At 44.0% G+C, this 19326-nt stretch overlaps 1 protein-coding gene across 2 annotated transcripts; it reads left to right on the top strand.

Annotated features, from left to right (window-relative positions):
- The first annotated feature begins 219 nt into the window (after window positions 1-219).
- kctd12b (potassium channel tetramerisation domain containing 12b) lies at window positions 220-14541 on the top strand. Of its 2 annotated transcripts, XM_074648352.1 has the most exons (3): window positions 240-1833; window positions 4288-4394; window positions 13208-13237. In XM_074648352.1, the coding sequence occupies exons 1-3, from the start codon at window positions 981-983 to the stop codon at window positions 13220-13222; spliced, it is 975 nt and encodes a 324-aa protein (XP_074504453.1). In that variant the 5' UTR covers window positions 240-980; the 3' UTR covers window positions 13223-13237. The 2 variants fall into 2 exon arrangements, with proteins under 2 accessions (XP_074504452.1, XP_074504453.1); XM_074648351.1 differs by lacking the exon at window positions 4288-4394 and having other exon boundaries at window positions 220-1833; window positions 13208-14541.
- Window positions 14542-19326: the final 4785 nt, after the last annotated feature.

The raw sequence follows: 19326 nt of genomic DNA, 5'->3' as shown, positions 1-19326 counted from the left end.
ATAATAATGTTAATTTTACAGTAACATAAAGGCAACCCTGCTGCCAGATCTTTACTGTTATTTTACCTTTAAATGGATTAAGTGGCTTTATGTATTAATTTGGAGACATTATTTCAATTTTCGGGAAGATTGTCAGACTTTATTACTACCACCCTTTTAAGCAGATATACAGTAACTCCTCTACACTGAGGATGAACAGGAGATTCTGACCCGGATCACAGCAGCAGAGAGAGGCGCGTCACCGAGCAGTAGGCGTGTCTAACCGCAGAGACTACGGCTGGATCCTCCGGTACGTTGCAGCACAGTTACCGTCTGAGACACACAGAGAGAGAGAAGAGAGGAGCCAGCAGCTGACGGAGCGCACATTATTGGAGGCGCCAAGTGATGGAAGACGCTGAGATCTTTTTATACTTCTTCCTCTCCTCTCACTACTTCGGCACCATCTTCCTCATCTCGTGGATTTATTCGTACGGTGTACCCACGGAGCTCTCCAACTATGGATTGTCTTATTGAAGTTGGGCCACCTGATCCGGTTTGCGCCAGGAGGAAGACCGAACATCATTAGAAGTCGTTATGGACAGTTGTGCAAAAAGAAATCGTGCATTTCCTGCTCAGAGGACTACTGTTGTCCAAAAGCAGCATTTCCATCTCTGGATATCTATTTGCGCGTAAAGGACGTGGACATACCTCCTCCTGCATGATCTCCTCTATCTGCGCTATGTTTTAGTCTCAATGGGAGCATGCTGTAGTTAGGATAGAGGGCTGTGCTTGTTAGACTGCTTTGCTTTGCTCTGATGTGAGAGTAGCTGACAGCTTTTATTGCGCGCATACCAATTTGTGCGTTCCAGCAGCAGGACCTGCAATCTGACAACAGGCAACAGGCCTCATCGACCCCTGTGGAAATCATTTTTTTTCCTGTCATTTGAACTTTCACTACAGAGTTTTTTTTTTAAAGGTGCACCTGTGAGTCAGAAGAAGTCATGGCTTTACCAGATAGTGGCATATCCGGTGAGGAGGTCCCCTTCCCAGAGATCATAGAGCTCAATGTTGGTGGCCAGGTGTACATCACGCGCTACTCCACCCTCACTAGTGTGCCAGAGTCACTGCTGTGGGAGATGTTCAGTCGGAAGTCCACTAAAGGTTTGGCCAGGGACACTAAAGGTCGCTTCTTTGTGGACCGCGATGGCTTCCTGTTCCGGTACATCCTGGACTACATGCGGGACCAGCAGCTCGTCCTACCAGATCACTTCCCGGAGCGAGGGCGTCTGCAGAGGGAGGCCGAGTTCTTCAACCTACCGGAGCTCGTCAAGCTGCTGGCGCCCAAAATGAGCAAGCAGAACTCCCTCGGCGACGAGGGGTGTCAAAGCGACCCGGAGGACTCCTCGCCCGGGATCGAAGCGGCCCGTAACCTCGGATCCCTGGGCGCCGCGGCCGCCGCAGCCGCCACCTGCGCCAGCCTTGTGCCCGGCGCCATGGATGGGAAACGGTCCGGGTTCATCACCATCGGCTACCGAGGTTCGTACACCTTGGGCCGCGACAGCCACACCGATGCCAAATTCCGCCGGGTGGCGCGGATCATGGTGTGCGGGAAGACCTCCCTGGCCAAAGAGGTGTTCGGGGAGACGCTGAACGAGAGCCGTGACCCCGACCGACCCCCCGAGCGCTACACGTCCCGCTACTATCTCAAGTTCACCTTCCTGGAGCAGGCCTTCGACAAGCTGGCCGACGCGGGCTTCCACATGGTGGCCTGTAACTCCACAGGAACCTGCGCCTTTGCCCATGAGCAGACGGACGACAAGATCTGGACCAGCTACACTGAATATGTGTTCTACCGTGAGTGAGACTTTGTTCCCCCCCGGTCCCCCACAACCCTGTCTCCAAGTGCCCCCCCTTCCAGCCATGTCCTCCTCTCTCTGATGGCTCCTGCACCAGTAGATGTACCGTAGATGTTGTGCACCCTCCATCTCTCTCTGCAGCCTCCAGCTTGTATCCTATGAACAGCTGCTGCTCCGACTCTTCATACCTTCTCTGCAGATACCCCAGATCCTTTTCCCCCTCATCCTCAGGTCCAGCTTTTTTGCCCCTCGCTTAAAAACTCCATCTAGTCGTAGTCCTCAACCACAGCAACCTCCCACAGCCTTCCCTGCCGAGACTGATACCTTCTATGTACTATTTCCCTTTTGTACTCTATATATTGCATCTGCCTTGGTGAAGCACAATACTGTATCCAAGAGCTAATTTTGTTAAACAAGCTGCCCCGGTGTGTCTGTATGACTATTAAAACAGTCACAGGGCATAAGGGAAAGGGCTTTGTGATGTACAGTGCTGTACTACTTCGAGCAGATCGGACTCTCCTGCTCCTCTGAACGAAAAATTACCAAATAATTGGACGTCTTATCAGCCTTGAGGTGACGCGAGCAGCCCAAGCACAAGAAAAAGAAGTGTAACACAGAAAAAAAAATCCTTCTTCTTAAATGTGTCCTGTACCATGTGGTTGGGAACGTGCCATATACAGTATCTGTTCAGTTGTTGCTATGAATGAATGGATAATAAGTAGATTGTAGGTGTGTGGAGCTTCAAGCTGCAGGGCTTTGATACAACAAGGATGAAAGCTCAAGTATCTCAAGAGATCTCGTAGACAGAAAGAAGGTTGCCACATGAGGTGTGTGTATTGATTGTGCTATATGGAGCTTTCAGTATTTTAATCACCCACGCTGGGAGAGGAGATGGAAGGTGTTACATCACTCACGGGCACCATTGCTCTTTTTTTTTTGTGCTTCTTTGACATTTCTTTGCTCAAATACATATTTAAGAGCATTTTTAAAGTGACTTCTTGGGACAGGCCATGACTTCATGTTTTATCTCCTCCCAAAAAAGAAAAAAAAATGTGGTAGTCACCTTAGCGGATCACGTTTTGAGTGTTCTGTAAACAATAATGTTATTCTTAATACTCAGTTCGGTATTAGTTTAAGCTGTTGCATATTTGATGATCGCTCTCACTTGCTGTAAGCGAACACCCGCAAGAAAGGAGGGGGATTACGCTGCAGACAGCCAAAGCCCAATGTTTTCTCACCATTGTAGCAAGGGCACCGTGAGGGCAGTTATAAAGAAGTTATAGAGAAAGAGGGTCGTTTCCAGATACAGCCTCAGGACAGGTCTGCACATCATATACCTCAGACTAAAACACAAATTGAAGGCATGAAGTTTGACGTGAAAATGCACACAAAGTTAGGGAAAATGTCTCAAAACGAGATTATGAATAAGAGGGTTGAATATAAGGCGAGTTGAGGAAACAGCCATCGAGGCAGTTGCAGTGCAGGATTTCTCTCCTGAGGTGTCAAGACTGTAGTTTTGGCAGAGCGTCTGACAGTGACGATAAATGTACTCTGAAATGTCTAGAAACCGCAATGTTGTGTTTCAGTGTGATGAAGTGCTGTTGACACCTGAGTCAATATGTTAGACCCGCTGCAGTGTGTCGCTGCAGGGCTTATACACAACACTGAAATTAAAAGTGTTCAGCAAAAAAGCAAAACTGATTTGTGAAATAAAAGATGTTTTTTCTTTCTATCCGGGGTTGTATTTTCCATTCATTCCTCGCTGAATGACAAACCACGAGCAAAGTGGTACATGCCCTCACATTAGCGCAGTTTAAATTTTTTATTTGCTGCCACAATGCAACTCAATCACAAGATAATTAATTAAAATTTCCATCTCGGCATTTCCCCCATTCAAGGAAATGTCCTTGGACATACTTGTATTAAATGTTCAACACTGTACCCTCAGGCACCATCTCTCCCTCATCCTTCCATCTGCTTCTCCACTTTCTTTTCCTCTTTTTTCTCAAGCAGTTGACCAGAAAACAGAGCCAGGATAGAAATGAGGACACCATAACAGCCTCTTTTAAAGCAGCTTACAAAACCCTTATGTTGTTACCAATAATTGACCCAATTACTACATACAAATCTTGATCAGACCTAAAATCCAGGACTGAAAGCTGTATAGGCTTCACAAGATTAGAGCTGGTTTAGAGTGGGCATAATGTACACTGGAACAACAACCAGGGTTGTGTTTATGTAGGTGAGGCGATGTTATAACTTCACCAAGAGATTATCACACGCTAATTAGCTTAGTATGAGACCTCTAAACCTGATCTCGGTCTGGCCTAGATAAAAGCATGGCTGATGAGCTTCACAAAAAACTGCTGAAAAATTTATGTGGCTGCCTTCCTGGAAAACAGATTTTTTTCTTTCTGTTGTTGCTGTCTGGAACGCATGACGAATCCCTCAGAGACAATACCGCGCCTGCAGTGTCTCTTCAGCCCCCCAAAAAACACCGTCACAGGCAGCATTCCTCACTCTCTGTGCTCCTGCAGCACACCAATGCAGATCGGGAAGGTCAGTCATTAGCACAAGCATGGAGAGACGCGCCTCATGTGTGAAATTTCAAGCCATCGGTGTCCTAAACACTCGCTCTTTACCTCCATGAGTCGCCTGGAGACGCAACATTCAACAGCAGATGTGTGAGGTCCACAGGCCAGGCTGTGATGAAATGCTGCTGGGTATTTTCTTCTTCTTTTTTATTTTTAAAGTTCTGTTGTGAAACTTGTGGCTGAAAAATAGCACGCCTTGTGTGCCAAACAAGAAGAAGCAGTTGTGTCACCGGTGGTATCCCTGTTCTATCCAGCAGAGTGCTACAATAAAGATATTTTACCATGAAATTTTGCTTCTCTGTCTTTTGGAAACAAATCCAAATAGCAGATTGCATTATTTGCTCACCACACAGCACACAATCAATTTAAAGAAATCCTTTTATTCTTGTGTTCCTACCACGAGGTTTGAAGTTAATGCAATTTCTCAGCAAACTTCATTGCAATTCATTATTAAACTCAAAGTGCAAGGCAAAAATGAAAAACGCCCTGAGAGCACAAGACTGTTCTCTCTACCTCGAGGCCGTGATTTGACCCGTGTTGTTGCGGCGCTATTGTCACCGTAGGCGGCTCTACATGGCAACACGCCTCGGCTCAGTCTGCTTTCATCCCCTTGTCTCGTAGCCAGCTGGGTCATCGCTTCCCCCTATTTAGGAAAAAGAAAGGAAGGGAGCAGAGGAGAGGAGAGCAGGAACGGAAGCACGTCAAAGGGATAAAGGGAAAATGGGGCAAGGAAGCAGAGAAGACAGTCTGTCAGATAACCTGGTGGAAGCTGGATGAGAGTGGGAGAGTGTTTAAACTGGTGTTCCCATTTTATCTCTCTTCCTGAACAGCATGAAATGTCCTGTTATTCAGAGAGGTGCCGGACCATCCTGACCAAACAAAGCCCTCACTGGACCGTGCTGTAATGTGTTCCTCTGTGGCCTGTCTGTGCTCCATCAACACTCACAGAGAGATTCAGTTACACCAGACAGATATAGATCCACAGGATTACTCAGTATGGTTGGGATTAAAGGGGACCTATTATGCTTTTGTGCTTTTTCCCTTTCATTGAGTGTGTTATATAGTTTTTTGAACACACAAATACTGCTCCTGAACTGACTGAAACGCCCCGCTTGAAGTCACGCCTTTTCTTCTGTAACGTGGTGATGTCACCAAGTAACACATTTGCATAATACCTGCGTATAGCGGCTAGTTGGTGTGCCCTCAAACAAAGTTAGTTAGAGCGGATTTATAGCTGTAATGAGAAAATTAAAACGTTTTTTGAACATTAAAGCATGTAAACATGTTCTAGTCGAAATTAGGGCTGTCAATCGATTCAAATAATTAATCTCGATCCATTAATCGCAAATTAATCACACATTTTTTTCAATTTGTTCAAAATGTTCCCCTTAAGAGAGATTTGTTAAGTATTTAATACTCTTAACAACATGGGAGTGGGCAAATATGCTTGCTTTATGCAAATGTATGTATATATTTATTATTGGAAATCAATTAACAACACAAAACAATGACAGATATTGTCCAGAAACCCTCACAGGTACTGCGTTTAGCGTAAAAAAAAGTGCTCAAATCATAACATGGCAAACTGCAGCCCAACAGGCAACAACAGCTGTCAGTGTGTCAGTGTGCTGACTTGACTTGCCCCAAACTGCATGTGATTATCATAAAGTGGGCGTGTCTGTAAAGGGGAGACTCGTGGGTACCCATAGAACCCATTTACATTCACATATCTTGAGGTCAGAGGTCAAAGGACACCTTTGAAAATGGCCATGACAGTTTTTCCTCGCCAAAATTTACCGCAAGTTTGGAGCCTTATTTAACCTCCTTCACGACAAGCTAGTATGACATGGTTGGTGCTAATGGATTCCTTCGGTTTTGTAGTTTCATTTGATACCAGTATCATCACTCTAGCTTTATTTTTTTTTATTTGAGTTACTTTGACAGCCCTATAAACCCAACATACAAGTATGCACCTGAAAATCATCATTAAATACACAAATTCAAGCACAATAGGTCCTCTTTAATATTGATTCGTGGTGTGATTATATCAAAAGAAATGGGGGAAATTTATATTTTCCAACAGAAACAAAAATAACATTTTCTTTCTCATAAGCTGTGCCTTTAAATTGACTATGACCTGCCGAGGTTCCCAGACTGCATCCTCTTTTATGAATAGACATACACCGTATGAGTTGGAGTGACAACACACAGCGCCACAATGAGTCATTTTATCAACATCTTACACTGAGTGTACTATCAGATGCTGTTGTTTCTGCTCATTCAGCTGCAACCATCTGTGGCTCTGCGCTTGTTTATGTCTTCTCTGCTCCGACGCCCTTGTCTACTCTTGGATCTGGGTGCCAGTATATTTTTTGGCTCTGTTTTGATTTTGTGCTTATGTGGATATTTGGCACAGGACGAGTGTTTGGGCGTCTGCGTTGGGTTGGTATGGGAGGCCACGCGGGGGCAATGAACTAGGTGCACTCCCCTGTCTCACCAATATGCTGAGCAGGCAGTTTGGCCTCTCTAAACAGACAAACACACATGCACAGAGGGAGGGAAGTTGCTAGGAGAAGAAGCGCAACAACTCCTCTCCTGTGCGAGAGGCTAATGACTCAGAGCTGTGAGGTTTCAGATTTAATTGGCTGCCTTCTTTTCACTCTTCTTTGCGATCAGTTAAAAAGGCATTAGCAGGCAAACAAGCCATTTGCCTCCCTCACGCTCTCTTGACGGCGATAAACAGGAGAAGTCCACGCTCGTATCGCAAAGCATTGTCGCTGCTAATTACCTGGGAGTAGCAGTTGGCCAATAAGATCATGTAATGGGGAACTGGAGAGAGCGCGCACCAGCCTGAGGCCTACTGTTTTCTCCATCAATATGTGACGTGTGTGTGCATGTTCTTTGTTCATTTGCACATGTACATGTACGTCAGTTTGAGCCCTGCTGTGTTTGTCCTTGACGCCAACACGGCTCACCCACGCTGCCATGGAGCCAAGCCATATGTAACAGAGTACAGTATAGTGCTGGCTCCTGGTATCTTTAGCTCATTGTGTGTTGGGTTATTTATAGTGAGCCCGGCATGGAGTCAGATGTGTACCGTCACTGCACTGCTCTCTCCTCCAGCATGGGTACACATGCTCCACTACCCCTCCTCCTCCTCCTCCTTCTCCTCCTCTTCACGTCTCCTGCAGAGAGAAGCTATCGCGAAAACATATTGGCACACGAACTCCATCAAGCGAGGTCAGGGGGTAGCCGTACCCAAAGGGGGAGTTAACAGGGGACGCGATCTAGAAGCTGAAAAGGAGCAGATTAGGTCACGAGTGGTGTACAGCATTGTATCTCTGTAACTGTAACTCTCTCGATCTCTGTCTCTTTATTATTCTCCTTGACTTCACAATCTTTTCTTTTTCTCTTTAAAGCTCCAAGACACAGAAAGAATAACTGACAGAGGAGAGTACGAGGGATGTGTGGAAATACAAAGCAGCAGCAGGATGGGAATGAGGGAGCATGAAATTAGTTGAAGGGAGCGAGTCGGAGTTTCAAGTTGTAGGATTAAAAAGGAAAGCGGCAGAGAGGAGAACTCAAGTGGCAAAGTTCCTCATAGACGGTACGAAAGAGACTGTAAATAATGTGAAGATGAGGAGTGGGGCAGGAGTCGTTCGAAAGGAAAACGAGGTTAAGAGGAGAGAGAAAACGGGAAATAGCAGATTGGGCAAAGTGAGGTGGAAGATGAGGCAATAACTGACTGAGGAAACAGTTGGAAGACAGTTGAACTTCCTATAGACTCAGTTGCTGCTGGCATTTGAAATATGTAGGCCTAAACTGTTTCATTACAAATAACATATTCATTTTGCAACTAAAATAATAATGGATGGATTAAAGGGCCTTCCAGACACTGGTCCCGGAGTCCAACAGGTTGAAAGGGATGTACTAATGACGTTTTCTTGCTCGTGATTCCTATTAGGTCCTGCTCATACAGAGTCTAATGCAATATATATTTTTTGTATGTTTTGTTTACTTTATTCCTAAACAACACAGTTGCACGGTACAGCAAACCAACATAAAATGTCTTCATTAAAAACTCACAAAGTGATGACAAAATATGGGTTCATTGTAAGGAGGATTGTAAATGATTAATTGATATACAAGGTTTGTTTTTATGCTCTTGTTTGAAGGGCTATTAGAAGGGATTTATGTTGTTTTTATCTATGGTTTTATTTTATGGGTATATATATATCCTATGTTTAGGTAATCAGCGTTGGTTCACTAGGATTGGTACCCTGTTTCATGTTTGAACTTTAGACCTTGGTGCTTTTATGTATTTGTGCCCAGAGGCCCATTGTCTCATAATCTGTTTATAGTTTATCTCTTTGCAAATGAATGTCTCAAGATGGCAAATTACTGCAGTCTGATGAGCTTTAATTGCATGCCATCAATCACTGACGGAGGGAAAAAGTCATACTTATTATGTGTCATATTTATTGAGTGTCTATTTGCACCCGGCTGAGAATAGTCACAAGGCACCTATGGGGTGATTAAAACCCAGTAATAGTAGAAGTAATATAATGAGTGATAAAGTACATGCAAGGAGTAGGTTATGAATGGGTCAAACTTTCACCCTGCAGACTGGGGTTTTAGTCTATTTTTCACTTAGTTGACTTGTTATTTTCTCTTTTTTAAATGATTATTTTCAGTTTTCAGTCACATTTTGGTTAGATCTAGGCAATAAAACTACGTGGTTAGGTTTAGGAAAAATAAACATACAGTACATATACACATACAGTATCTAATCTGTGCCCGGGTGGGGTGCAAATAGCACTGTTGGCTACGGACAGCTGGGTGCTTATCTCTGCCATGCTTTATACGCCTAGGTGTAAATAGCCACATTGGCTATCAAGCCCCTTGTGCAAATAGCATTGTTGGATACTGACACCTGGGTGCTAATACCATCTGCCTCTATTATGCTGAAGAGTTTTTAAATACATTTTTGGAATGACAAGTTTAGCATCTACTAGTTATAACAAAGCATTCCATGTCATGTATTGAATTATATAGTTACTTATAATAATCTCGTAACAGATACACAGTACATCAGTGTGGTGAACACAGTGTGAAAGGGCCGTCAGCAGTCACTATGTTTCTGCTGATCGGATGTATCTTGCTTTAAGCAGCGAGTTGTAAATGTGTCTGTTGTTGGGACAGGATTCACCTCGGCCATCTGGAGACTTGGGCTCTAATCTGCCCCTCTAATTATCAGTAATCTGCACAGGCAGGCAGGCTTGTCCTTGGTGCTGCAGTCCTGAGCAGGGTTGCACCGTTGCTGAAACCAGGAAAGGAGTGGAGAAGCAGGTGGCAGGGGAGCCTGCGGGCTCTGCAGGGGGATGAGGGGTGCCAGGACGGGCTTTAGGGTGCTTAGGCAGGCTGGTTACGGGCTGTGGTAGCCAGGCAGCAGCTCAGGGGAAGATAAAGAGGCGGCACGTGGAGCAGGCGAATCAGCATTTGGATCAAACGCAGCAAGTTTGTGCAAGTCTGCGAAAATAAAAATCATACAATAGACTGTTTCACGCCCAAAAGAATTGAAAAAACGTTATATGCCAGTTAATTATTGATGACTTGGTTTCTCCCGACTCTGTCCTCTAACCTCTACTCCTTTTTTTAGCTTTTCTTACTTGGCAGCAGCTCCCAGGTCTCCAGCTGTTTGTGTCACGCATTTCCTCCACATTATGTAGATTGACAGATATGTAATTGCTCAGAGACTTGTGAGTACACTCCAGTGATTTTTGATATGGGCGACTGTGCTCACGCCGTCAGTCAGTAGAATACGGTGTTACCATGTCTGATTACGCCCCCCTGTTTGCTCTGAATCAGAGAGGAAAGACAATGAATGAGAAGACAGTAGGTGGCGAGGCCCGCTCCGTCATTAGGCACCATTTCACAAAGCAGATGTTGGATATTTGAGCTGAATACGAGGTCATTAGATATAAAACATGCTGTAATTGCCAAAACTATGTAGCGTGAGCTCCCTCTAGAACAGCAGGATGGAGCCATATGTACAACTACACATTCCTCGCAGTCTGAGAGACATTACTATGCATTTGCATAGCTGTGGCTCTTGCACATCATTGTGGCGTTACCATGGTGATGATGCTGTCCTCTTGTTTGCCCATCTCCCATTTCCCAGGTCACGACACCTGTCAGTGGCCACAGTGAATTTTAAAAAGTACCCACAGGCTGAACGACCTGGTCATATTCAAGGTGGCAGCTGATGTATTCATTTTTAAAAAACTTTATCCTACATTCATACATTGTTATGGATTAAAGTTTACTGAGATTACACTATTCAAGAAAAGGAAATATAAACTACAATGATACTACAGTTATTTTAGAACAAAAAGGTAAACAAACCAAAGCAAACACCAAGGATACTGTATATATTTATTTTTATTTCAGTTTGACCTCAATATGAAAGCAATTCCTGAATGTTTACTTAAGGTTTGGATGATAATACTATCTGAATCTTCAACAGATAATGCAGTGTGTATTTCAAAACCTTGTCATGCTTTCATTTAGTCAAGCTGTAAGAATACACAGTGTGCTATGATTGGAGTAAAATATAAAGATTCGGTTGGGGGGAAAAGACAACATTAAACACCGTAGATGAGACATTTTGTGGCGGAGAGGTGCTAAACCCTGGCAACAGTGACACATTAGAGTTGCTAATAGCAGTAATGATGGCAACGGAGCGATGTGTCACACTGAACAGATGGGAGAGACTGAGAGAGAGAGGCAGTGGAGAGAGAGAAGAGGATGTGTGAGAAAGTGCTTTGGCTTTTTGCATACATCCCTGGAGAAGTGGCCCGGGGAAACGGGTTGAGTGCTCTCTTTCGCTGTTCTCCTCCACAAGGCTTAGTGGTGGTGGAGGAAAAGCATGGAGCCCATCCCCCAGTGGATTATTCCTTCGACACTGCTAAGCCCCCATACTCCCACGTCCAGGCGGCCCTCAAACACATGTATTCATTATGAGAGACATTGAATGCACTCAATACACAAACACACACACGTGGTGAACATGTACCCGCCAAACCCCTCCCTAACCTACATCTTTCTTTTCTTTCTCAATGTCTTTATCTGTCCTTCTTTCAAATGCCAGTACATGCCCAGAATATAACGACAGACACACATCTGCCTGCATACACACTCACATACAAAACATCCACACCTACACATACAGTACGCATGCACGAGATTATGCATGCTTGCACAAACACACAGGAGACTTGCTCTCACACACACAGGCTAGTGCACTTTCTGTCGCACGTTCTCATACACACACACACACACACACATACACACTTGTATTCAGGTATTGAGAAAGCCAAGGCAGTGGGAGAATATTCTGTGCTGCCTCCGTTTGACACAAGCAGCTTTTCCTGTTATATAAGACGAGTTACCGTGACGATGAGTCCCGTTGCAGGAAAGAGTGCAGGGCCTTGTGCGTCTTCGTAAGTCGTATGGCATATTGTACCTGTATATGTCTGCATGAGAGGCTGCGAGACAGAATAGCGGTTCATATGTTTATTTCCATATAGCATGTACTGGATGCAGCTGCCTCATAGTGAGAGTGCAGCATGTGTGACTATATGCCGTGCATGAGCAGTATACACACACGCAGGACTGCCATTGGTTTGGTGTAAGATCAAACTCATGTGGATGAATTTAAAAAATTTTTTTGTCTTTGAGTTTTTTTCGACAATTCAAAATGGTTGATGGGTTTTCAAATATCAAGAGGTGCAGAATGTGCATGTGCCACTCCAACTATTCGGAGAAGTCACACCACAGCAACCTCATCTCTGTCCTCACACAGAGATGAGATGGAAAATCAACATACTGTGAAAAAAGGCTTGTGGAGCTTCAGTCAGGAGGTCTCACGCCATCCGTTCAGTCACAGTGTTCTTACATACAAGCCAAGGTAAAAGGGAAGGCTGAAATTAAATGAAACTGTCCTCCACTCTCCTTATCTCTCATTTCCTTTCCTCTCCTGCTGAGCTCCTTTCTCTGCTAATTTCTGTTTCCATAATGCTCCTACACGCTCTTGTGCCAGCGTGTGTTTACTTTTGTACTCTTGGAGACAATAACTGTAAAGCTCAAAGCTGAGGTGCTTGTTCCTGTGCCAGCCGCACACTACTGACACACTTTGATAAGGCAAACAAAAAGAAAGCTAAATGTAATCAAAATGCTGTGTGAAGCCACACAGAATATTTTAAAGGTAGGCTAATGAATTAAGGTCTTAAATATTAGTTAAGACCTTTAAAGGAATAATTTAACATTTTGGGAAATGCGTATTGGCTATCACGCCGAGAGTTTGTTGATAAGATTGATACCACTCTCGAATGTCTGTATGGTAAATATAAAGCAATATAGCTAGCAGCGGGTTATCTTAGCTTAGCACAAAGACTCGAAACGGAGCAAAATCGCTAGCCTGACTGAAGTTAGAAATATGCCTACCAGCACATGTAAAGCTCACAGATTAACACATTATATCGTAATCTGTACACAATCAATACAAGAAAACATGTGGTTTTAAGGGGAGTTGCATGCAACGCCAGCTGACTCTAGCTTCATATTTGCTGTACAGAGTGGTATTGATCTTCCCATTTAAATGTCATCTAGAAAAATAATAAGCATATTTCCCAAAACGACGAACTACTCCTTTAAGTAATTGTGAATAAAATGCAAATTTCACACACTTTAATCTGTTATTTTTTCTTCTTGCTGCAGGTGGCACATCTGTGATTTCCAAGGCAACGACCTTTGACCCCCCAGCTCTCATTGAAGTGGTGACCTCTTACCCTGACACTGCTCATACTGGATCAGCCACAGCGGAGCTCAGCAGCACCAGCCGAACCCAAAGCCTTCCAGAAAGCAGCTGCAGCCCAACACTGGACATACGAAACCCGATGTCCCTGGACTCTCCTCCTCCTCCTCCTCCTCCTCCTCTAACACCTCCTCTTCCTCCTCCACCTCCTCCCGCTGCAGACAGCCTCGACCTCCCGCCTCTGTCGCCTCCACCTCTGCCATTACCCAAACCTTTTTCTACCTGCAGTCCCTCGACGACGCCTCCTGCCGAGAGCCCCCAGCGCCCGACCACCCTCAACCTAAAGACGCTGCCGCGGCCGTCCATCAGGGAAAATGGCGGTCCTCCGCCGGCATTGGATGAGGAAGAGGAGGAGAAGAAGATGCTGGAGGAGGATCTGAAAAAATGCATTGAGGACTTCAAAAAGATCCGCTTGCCCAGAGAGTTTCCGGATCGCAAGAGGCACTGGCAAAGTGACTTGCTCAAGAAGTACAACGCGTAGAACGCTTTCCTGTGGACAAACTTGACGTAGATTTTATAACGCGGTGGAGTCCTGATTTACATTCACGTTGCTCTGAGTCAGAAAGTTTACTTAAACCTCTAATGTAGTAGCTTTTGCATGTCAACAGAACTAAATTGTTTAATTGTAGTGCTTAGCAATCACACACCATTAAAACACTGAGATTTGTCTTTTCCCATCATAAAAACAACATCCCTTTAGAGATTGTTAGTGACATTTCTTTTTTCCACACAGCTATTTGGAGACATTAAAAAATGATTTTCACTCAGTCAAAGGATAATATGTAATGTCGGTAATTAGAGATTTCTGCCCTGCTCTCTGTTCTGTATCCACTGATCAAGCAACTGGAAAATGTAAGCTAAGTGTGAACATTTTAGGCATTTGACCTTGCTGATGCAAAATAAAAGAAAGAAGTGAAATCTCTGGTGCTAATCATCTAAAATATCTCACCTCATCAATATTAACCGTGCGACTTCAAAGCCTTTCTTCTCCTCTCCGCCTGCGATTCAAAAGCTCTGCAGTTTGGTTCATTTTGTGATTACATTATCTCCAAGCCAGCAATGGAAAGAATTCAGAGGGAGACTGTGGCGTACCGGGAAGCAAAGCGTAATTACAGACGGCCAGCATGTGGAATAATAATGACAATAATGACTACACGAACCAGCTGCACAGTGCCATTTGTTCCTCTATCTGCACTGCATAAAATGTTCATCCAGCTTCACTAATGAATTACCAGGTGTGTGTGTGTGTGTACCTGGTTCTAGTCCTCATTATGGGATAAGTCACAATAAAATGAAAAATGACTTGTCATTTATCTTTTCAGTCACCTTGTGAGCTAATTCTCAACATCATATTCACCCACTTCAAGCAATAGTTTAACATTGTGGGAAATATGCTTACTCTTTTTCTTACCAAGAGTTAAAAGCAAAGATCGCCATCGCACTCACGTCTCTGCGTTAAAGCCTGCGAACACCCACACAGGTGATTTCAGTTAATCTGATTGATTAGACCTCATCTCAGGACTGTGCTGGTGTGTAGGCGATGTTGATTGACATCTCCCTGAGTCTCCTGTTAGCTCTGTTGCACCTGTTAAGGCGGGACAAATTACGCATTTATCATTCTTATTGGTAAATAAAGATTTGTGAGCTAATAGATTCCATTCAACCTTCAACCTGAGCAGAGGTCTAATCAGCCAGAATAACTGAAAACACCTGTGTGGGTGTTCAGAGGCTTTAAGTACGGAGCTGGACCCAGGAGGAGGTTAGCTTAGCCTAGCATAAAAACTGGAAACAGGGTAACGAAGATGCCTACCAGCACCTCTGAAGCTAACTAGTTACATGTAATATCCAATAACCCAAACCCAAACAACTACTATTTGTGTTGGCAGTTATGTTCTGTAACTGTTTCTTGGAGAACAATGGCCGGCCGCAGTGACTTGTAACCATAGACTGTATATAAGAAATGGACGTAGTCACTGTGATGTCATCCATTGGTTTGTGAACTGCCATTTTCAAAGCCTCGAGTTCGGCATTTCGGCCGTCGTCCTTTTGGTTTCTGGCCATTGCCATGCTGTTTTTTTTTGTTTTTTTGCAAATACAACCAAAGGCTTTCCTGAACTGAAACACACTGTGAAAGGATTAAAGTTCGAAGACGAAAACACGGACAATTCCCAGACCGGACAACGCTCTGGCAGCGACCTGTCAATCACAAGGTAACCACGCACTAAAGCATCCCCTGCTTTATGGTCTATATGACTCTAAATGGGACCATAATTTACTAAATGAATATCATGCTGTATTGAAGAAGACTTGAAACTAGCGATTGAGACCATAAACTCATGTTTACAATGTAAAAGTGAGAAGTTGGCTCATTTTCTCATAGACTTCTATACAATCAGACTTCTTTTTGCAACCAGAGGAGTCGCCCCCTGCTGGCTATTAGAAAGAATGCAAGTCTAAGGCACTTCCGCATTGGCTTCACTTTTCAGACCCGTAGGTTACCCACTGCTTGTAACACCCTCAAAAACCACAAGTTGTTGTTTCTGTTAGTGTTTGCTAAGCTAATTGTCTCCTGGCTCTAGCGCCATAATGGATAGACATGATAGTTCTATCAATTTTATCATGCAACTCTCCCCAAGAAAGTATATTCAATTAATATTTTAGTCCTTTCTTCTACATAGGTCTCCAGGACAAAACATTGTGTCAAAAGATCATTTTTGATCATCTAACCTTTGTGTTTCCACCAGCCACTAGAAATAATAACTGAAGCAAGAGACCATCAAATTGCTGTTTCTTTGTGATTTGCACAAACATCCATGTGTAATTTTGTCTCCATTAAGTTTCCAGAGCAACAACTATGGCCCAGACCCCCAACCACACTCGTAGATGAATAGAGTGCTGACTTATTGAATGCAGCCTTAGAGATGTTTTGTTTTCTCATTGTGTGTGTTTTGGTCATTTTATTTTCTCCATCTGTCTCATTTGAACTGAGCACAACCAAAGTCCAACCTGCCGCTCTGCCAATTTGATCGTAATGACCCCAGTGGCCGTCCACAGCATCTCGGGTTAGAAGTCCTAATGATGTTGTCTTATCCAGAGCTTTCTATCAGCACCGTGCCTCCAGCCTGATGCAGTTCAGCTCTCCGTCGCCCTGGGTTAATATTGAGGTTAAGACATTAATCCCCAAGTGTTGGCTGAGAGGCAAGTTTTATCTCGTTAAACATCAGACAAATAGAATAGTTTTATCAGGCACGCTGGTAACCACTGAGGAGAAACAGAGATATCCTCTTGCTCTGAGAAGAGGATTAGCAACAGATTAGGGTTTGTCACAAAGCATCTCTAAACAGCAGGCTATTCCTCTCACAAACTACACGACAGCGACAATTTATACCATCCAGTCAGTCTTCGCTGAGACATCTCACACCGTCATCAACACCGTCTCCAACTGGCTGCCGATTGCTGAGAAATCCATCTAAGAGATTCGACTTTGCAGCTCATTAGAGAGTATTGCCTCATCAGCTCCTTTTCTCGTACTTCTCATCTTTCAGCATTGGCTTGGACGGCGGCAGCGCGCTGGCCGGGCTCCCGGGCTCGCGGGAGTGTCGTCAGAGCGCGCCTGAGTCAGGATGCATGCAGGGGATTGAAACAACAAGTCTTCCCCGACTTAAAATTCCTGTTTACTGTAGCAGAAGCTGCACAGTCTGCTGTGTTGGAGTCCTGTTAGACAAAACACACATCCCTGTCCAAAACCAGTCCTTGATTTGCATTTGGGCCTCTCCATAGGAATCCATTCGATTCTCAATTCTCTTTCACCTTTTGTCTTTTTTATTTTATTTTATTTTAAATAACCCTCTGAAGCTGGCCTTTTGACTTATTATGGATGCACTATGAGGATTTGAGCTCTGAAGTCGATAGGCTCAGCCCATCAACAAAGGGAATGCTTCTGCTTTGAAATGAAGAGGTAAAGCAGTCTAGTGGGAACGCAACTGACAGAGAAACATTCTTTGACAGAATATTTAAGCACGAGAGATCAAACCTACGAATTGTAGCGGCGGAGATTATCACTGGACAGAGGTGGAGTTAACCACAGGGTTTGTCTTTAAAGTCACTTTCAATAAAGTTTTCACTGGATTGGCTCCCAGGGCACAGAGGACTAGATCTAAATGAAGCACTTCCCCTTATGAACGACAGTGCTGGATCCAAGGCCAAGACTGTGACTAAATCGTTTCTGTGTCACCCATTAAAATTGCAGATTCAATACATAGGTAATAGGTAATGCCCTATTGACCACAGTATAGCCGTCAGCAAGAACAGGCTGTCAAAGGAAACCTGCCAAAAGACATCCCGGACACAGTCCTCCATCTTTCTTCCCCCAAATGTATCCATTTTTGCCTTTTTGCTGACACACAGGGCGCCTCGCATTTGCATGAAAGAGCACCTTGCAGATTCATTTCGAATGGCCAGCAATACATTAGCATCTCATTTCTTCAGGGCAGGAGTTATCTTCAGCACCGTCGGCCTCCTGACAATTAAAGCTCAGCTGAAAGTGATCCTCATAAAATACGGCACCGCAGCGAGGGGTCATGGGATATTTTAGTTGTTCGGCAGTCAGGAAGAGTTTCACACTTAAAGATAAACTTTGTATGCAAGCAGTACGTATGTGCTAATGGAACGTGGCTTTGGGAGAGATAAGAGAACTGAGGCCTAATTATCACGCCTGAAATGGGAGAGCAGAGCAGGCAGTCAAGCTGTCTGACACACTCACAGGTTCATAGTGGTGTAAAAATTTAGCAGCCTGCAGTTTTCTCATTATACGAGGTCTGGTGTGACCAACTGCTTTGTTATAATTATTCTTAGAGGTGATTCACTACTAAGCTGTTATGAGTAGAACGTATGGGGAGTAAAGATAAAAACGTTCATTTACATCCATTCTTCTTCTTTTTTTTTTACAACTGAGTAATGCAATACTTCAGTTACTGCAAAGTCAAATTTTAACACTTTATTCAAGTTAAAGCCAATCTGAATTTGATTAGTGTTTCACGATGCACAGTCTGATTTGATTTTGCGGATGCTCCTCAAAGGTGCAGCGATGCATAACCTTTCTTTTTTATTTAAATGCACAGTGTGTAGTATTTGGCGGCATCTAGTGGTGTGGTTGCAGATTGCAACCAACTGAGTACTCCTCCGCTTACTCTTCCCTTTCCAAGACTGCTGTAACGTAAGCCGCCGGGTGCAAAACCGTGGTAACGCCGTTCACCTCGCTCAGAGGCCATCCTTACCATAATAACACTAGTTTAGGAGCAATGGTCAGACGGCGGCTGGCGTGTCGGAGAACTACAGTGGCCTCCAGGTAACGTAAAAACATGAAAGGCTCTCTCTAGAGCCAGTGTTTGGTTTGTCTGTTCTGGGCTACTGTAGAAACATGGCAGAGCAACATGGTGAAACCCGTGAAGAGGACCCGCTCCCTGTGTAGATATGAAGGGCTCATTCTTAGCTAACGAAAACACAACAATTCTTAGTCTCAGGTTAAGAATATTATATTCCATTTCTGCTAATAGATCCCTGAAATGTTACACACTGTTCCTTTAAAAAAGTAGCATGGCTAGAGTCGCTGGGAAAATAGATCGGCTGACAGCAAAACAGTTTTCTCTTTACAGCAGGCCACATACAGTACATCATGTTAAGGGGATGTAAATTCATAAAAATGTATGTTGTAAATTCATAAAAATAAAAGCATCAACAACCACACATCCTTCCAGGCGTTAAACTGATTATGTACACTCAGGTTATTGTGGACCTCTGATTACTTTAAATCGTGTACGTGCTTTAAGCAAACTGTTACCTTAATCCTGTTATTTACATTATGTTATGCCTTTGAATGCAAATATGAAATGTCTGAGTGTGTGTGTGTGTATGGCCTCAAATGTGTGCATGTGAAAGTGCACGGACAAAAGCTGTGAAAATGCAACTTGATCGTGCAGAATGTGCAATCCCGTCCACACATTAATCGTCAACCAGAGTGGCT

This window comes from Sebastes fasciatus, chromosome 10 (genome assembly GCF_043250625.1).
Source record: "Sebastes fasciatus isolate fSebFas1 chromosome 10, fSebFas1.pri, whole genome shotgun sequence".
Classification (NCBI taxonomy): Eukaryota; Metazoa; Chordata; class Actinopteri; order Perciformes; family Sebastidae; genus Sebastes; species Sebastes fasciatus.
Note: the sequence above shows the minus strand (reverse complement) of the source record. Positions and strands in the feature narration are given on the sequence as shown.

Bases quoted from the DNA above. Each gene is read 5' to 3' on its own strand.
- kctd12b (XM_074648351.1), top strand. From the start codon at position 981: ATGGCTTTACCAGATAGTGGCATATCCGGTGAGGAGGTCCCCTTCCCA. The intron at 1,834-13,207 runs GTGAGTGAGACT...TTCTTGCTGCAG, and splicing joins CACTGAATATGTGTTCTACC to GTGGCACATCTGTGATTTCC.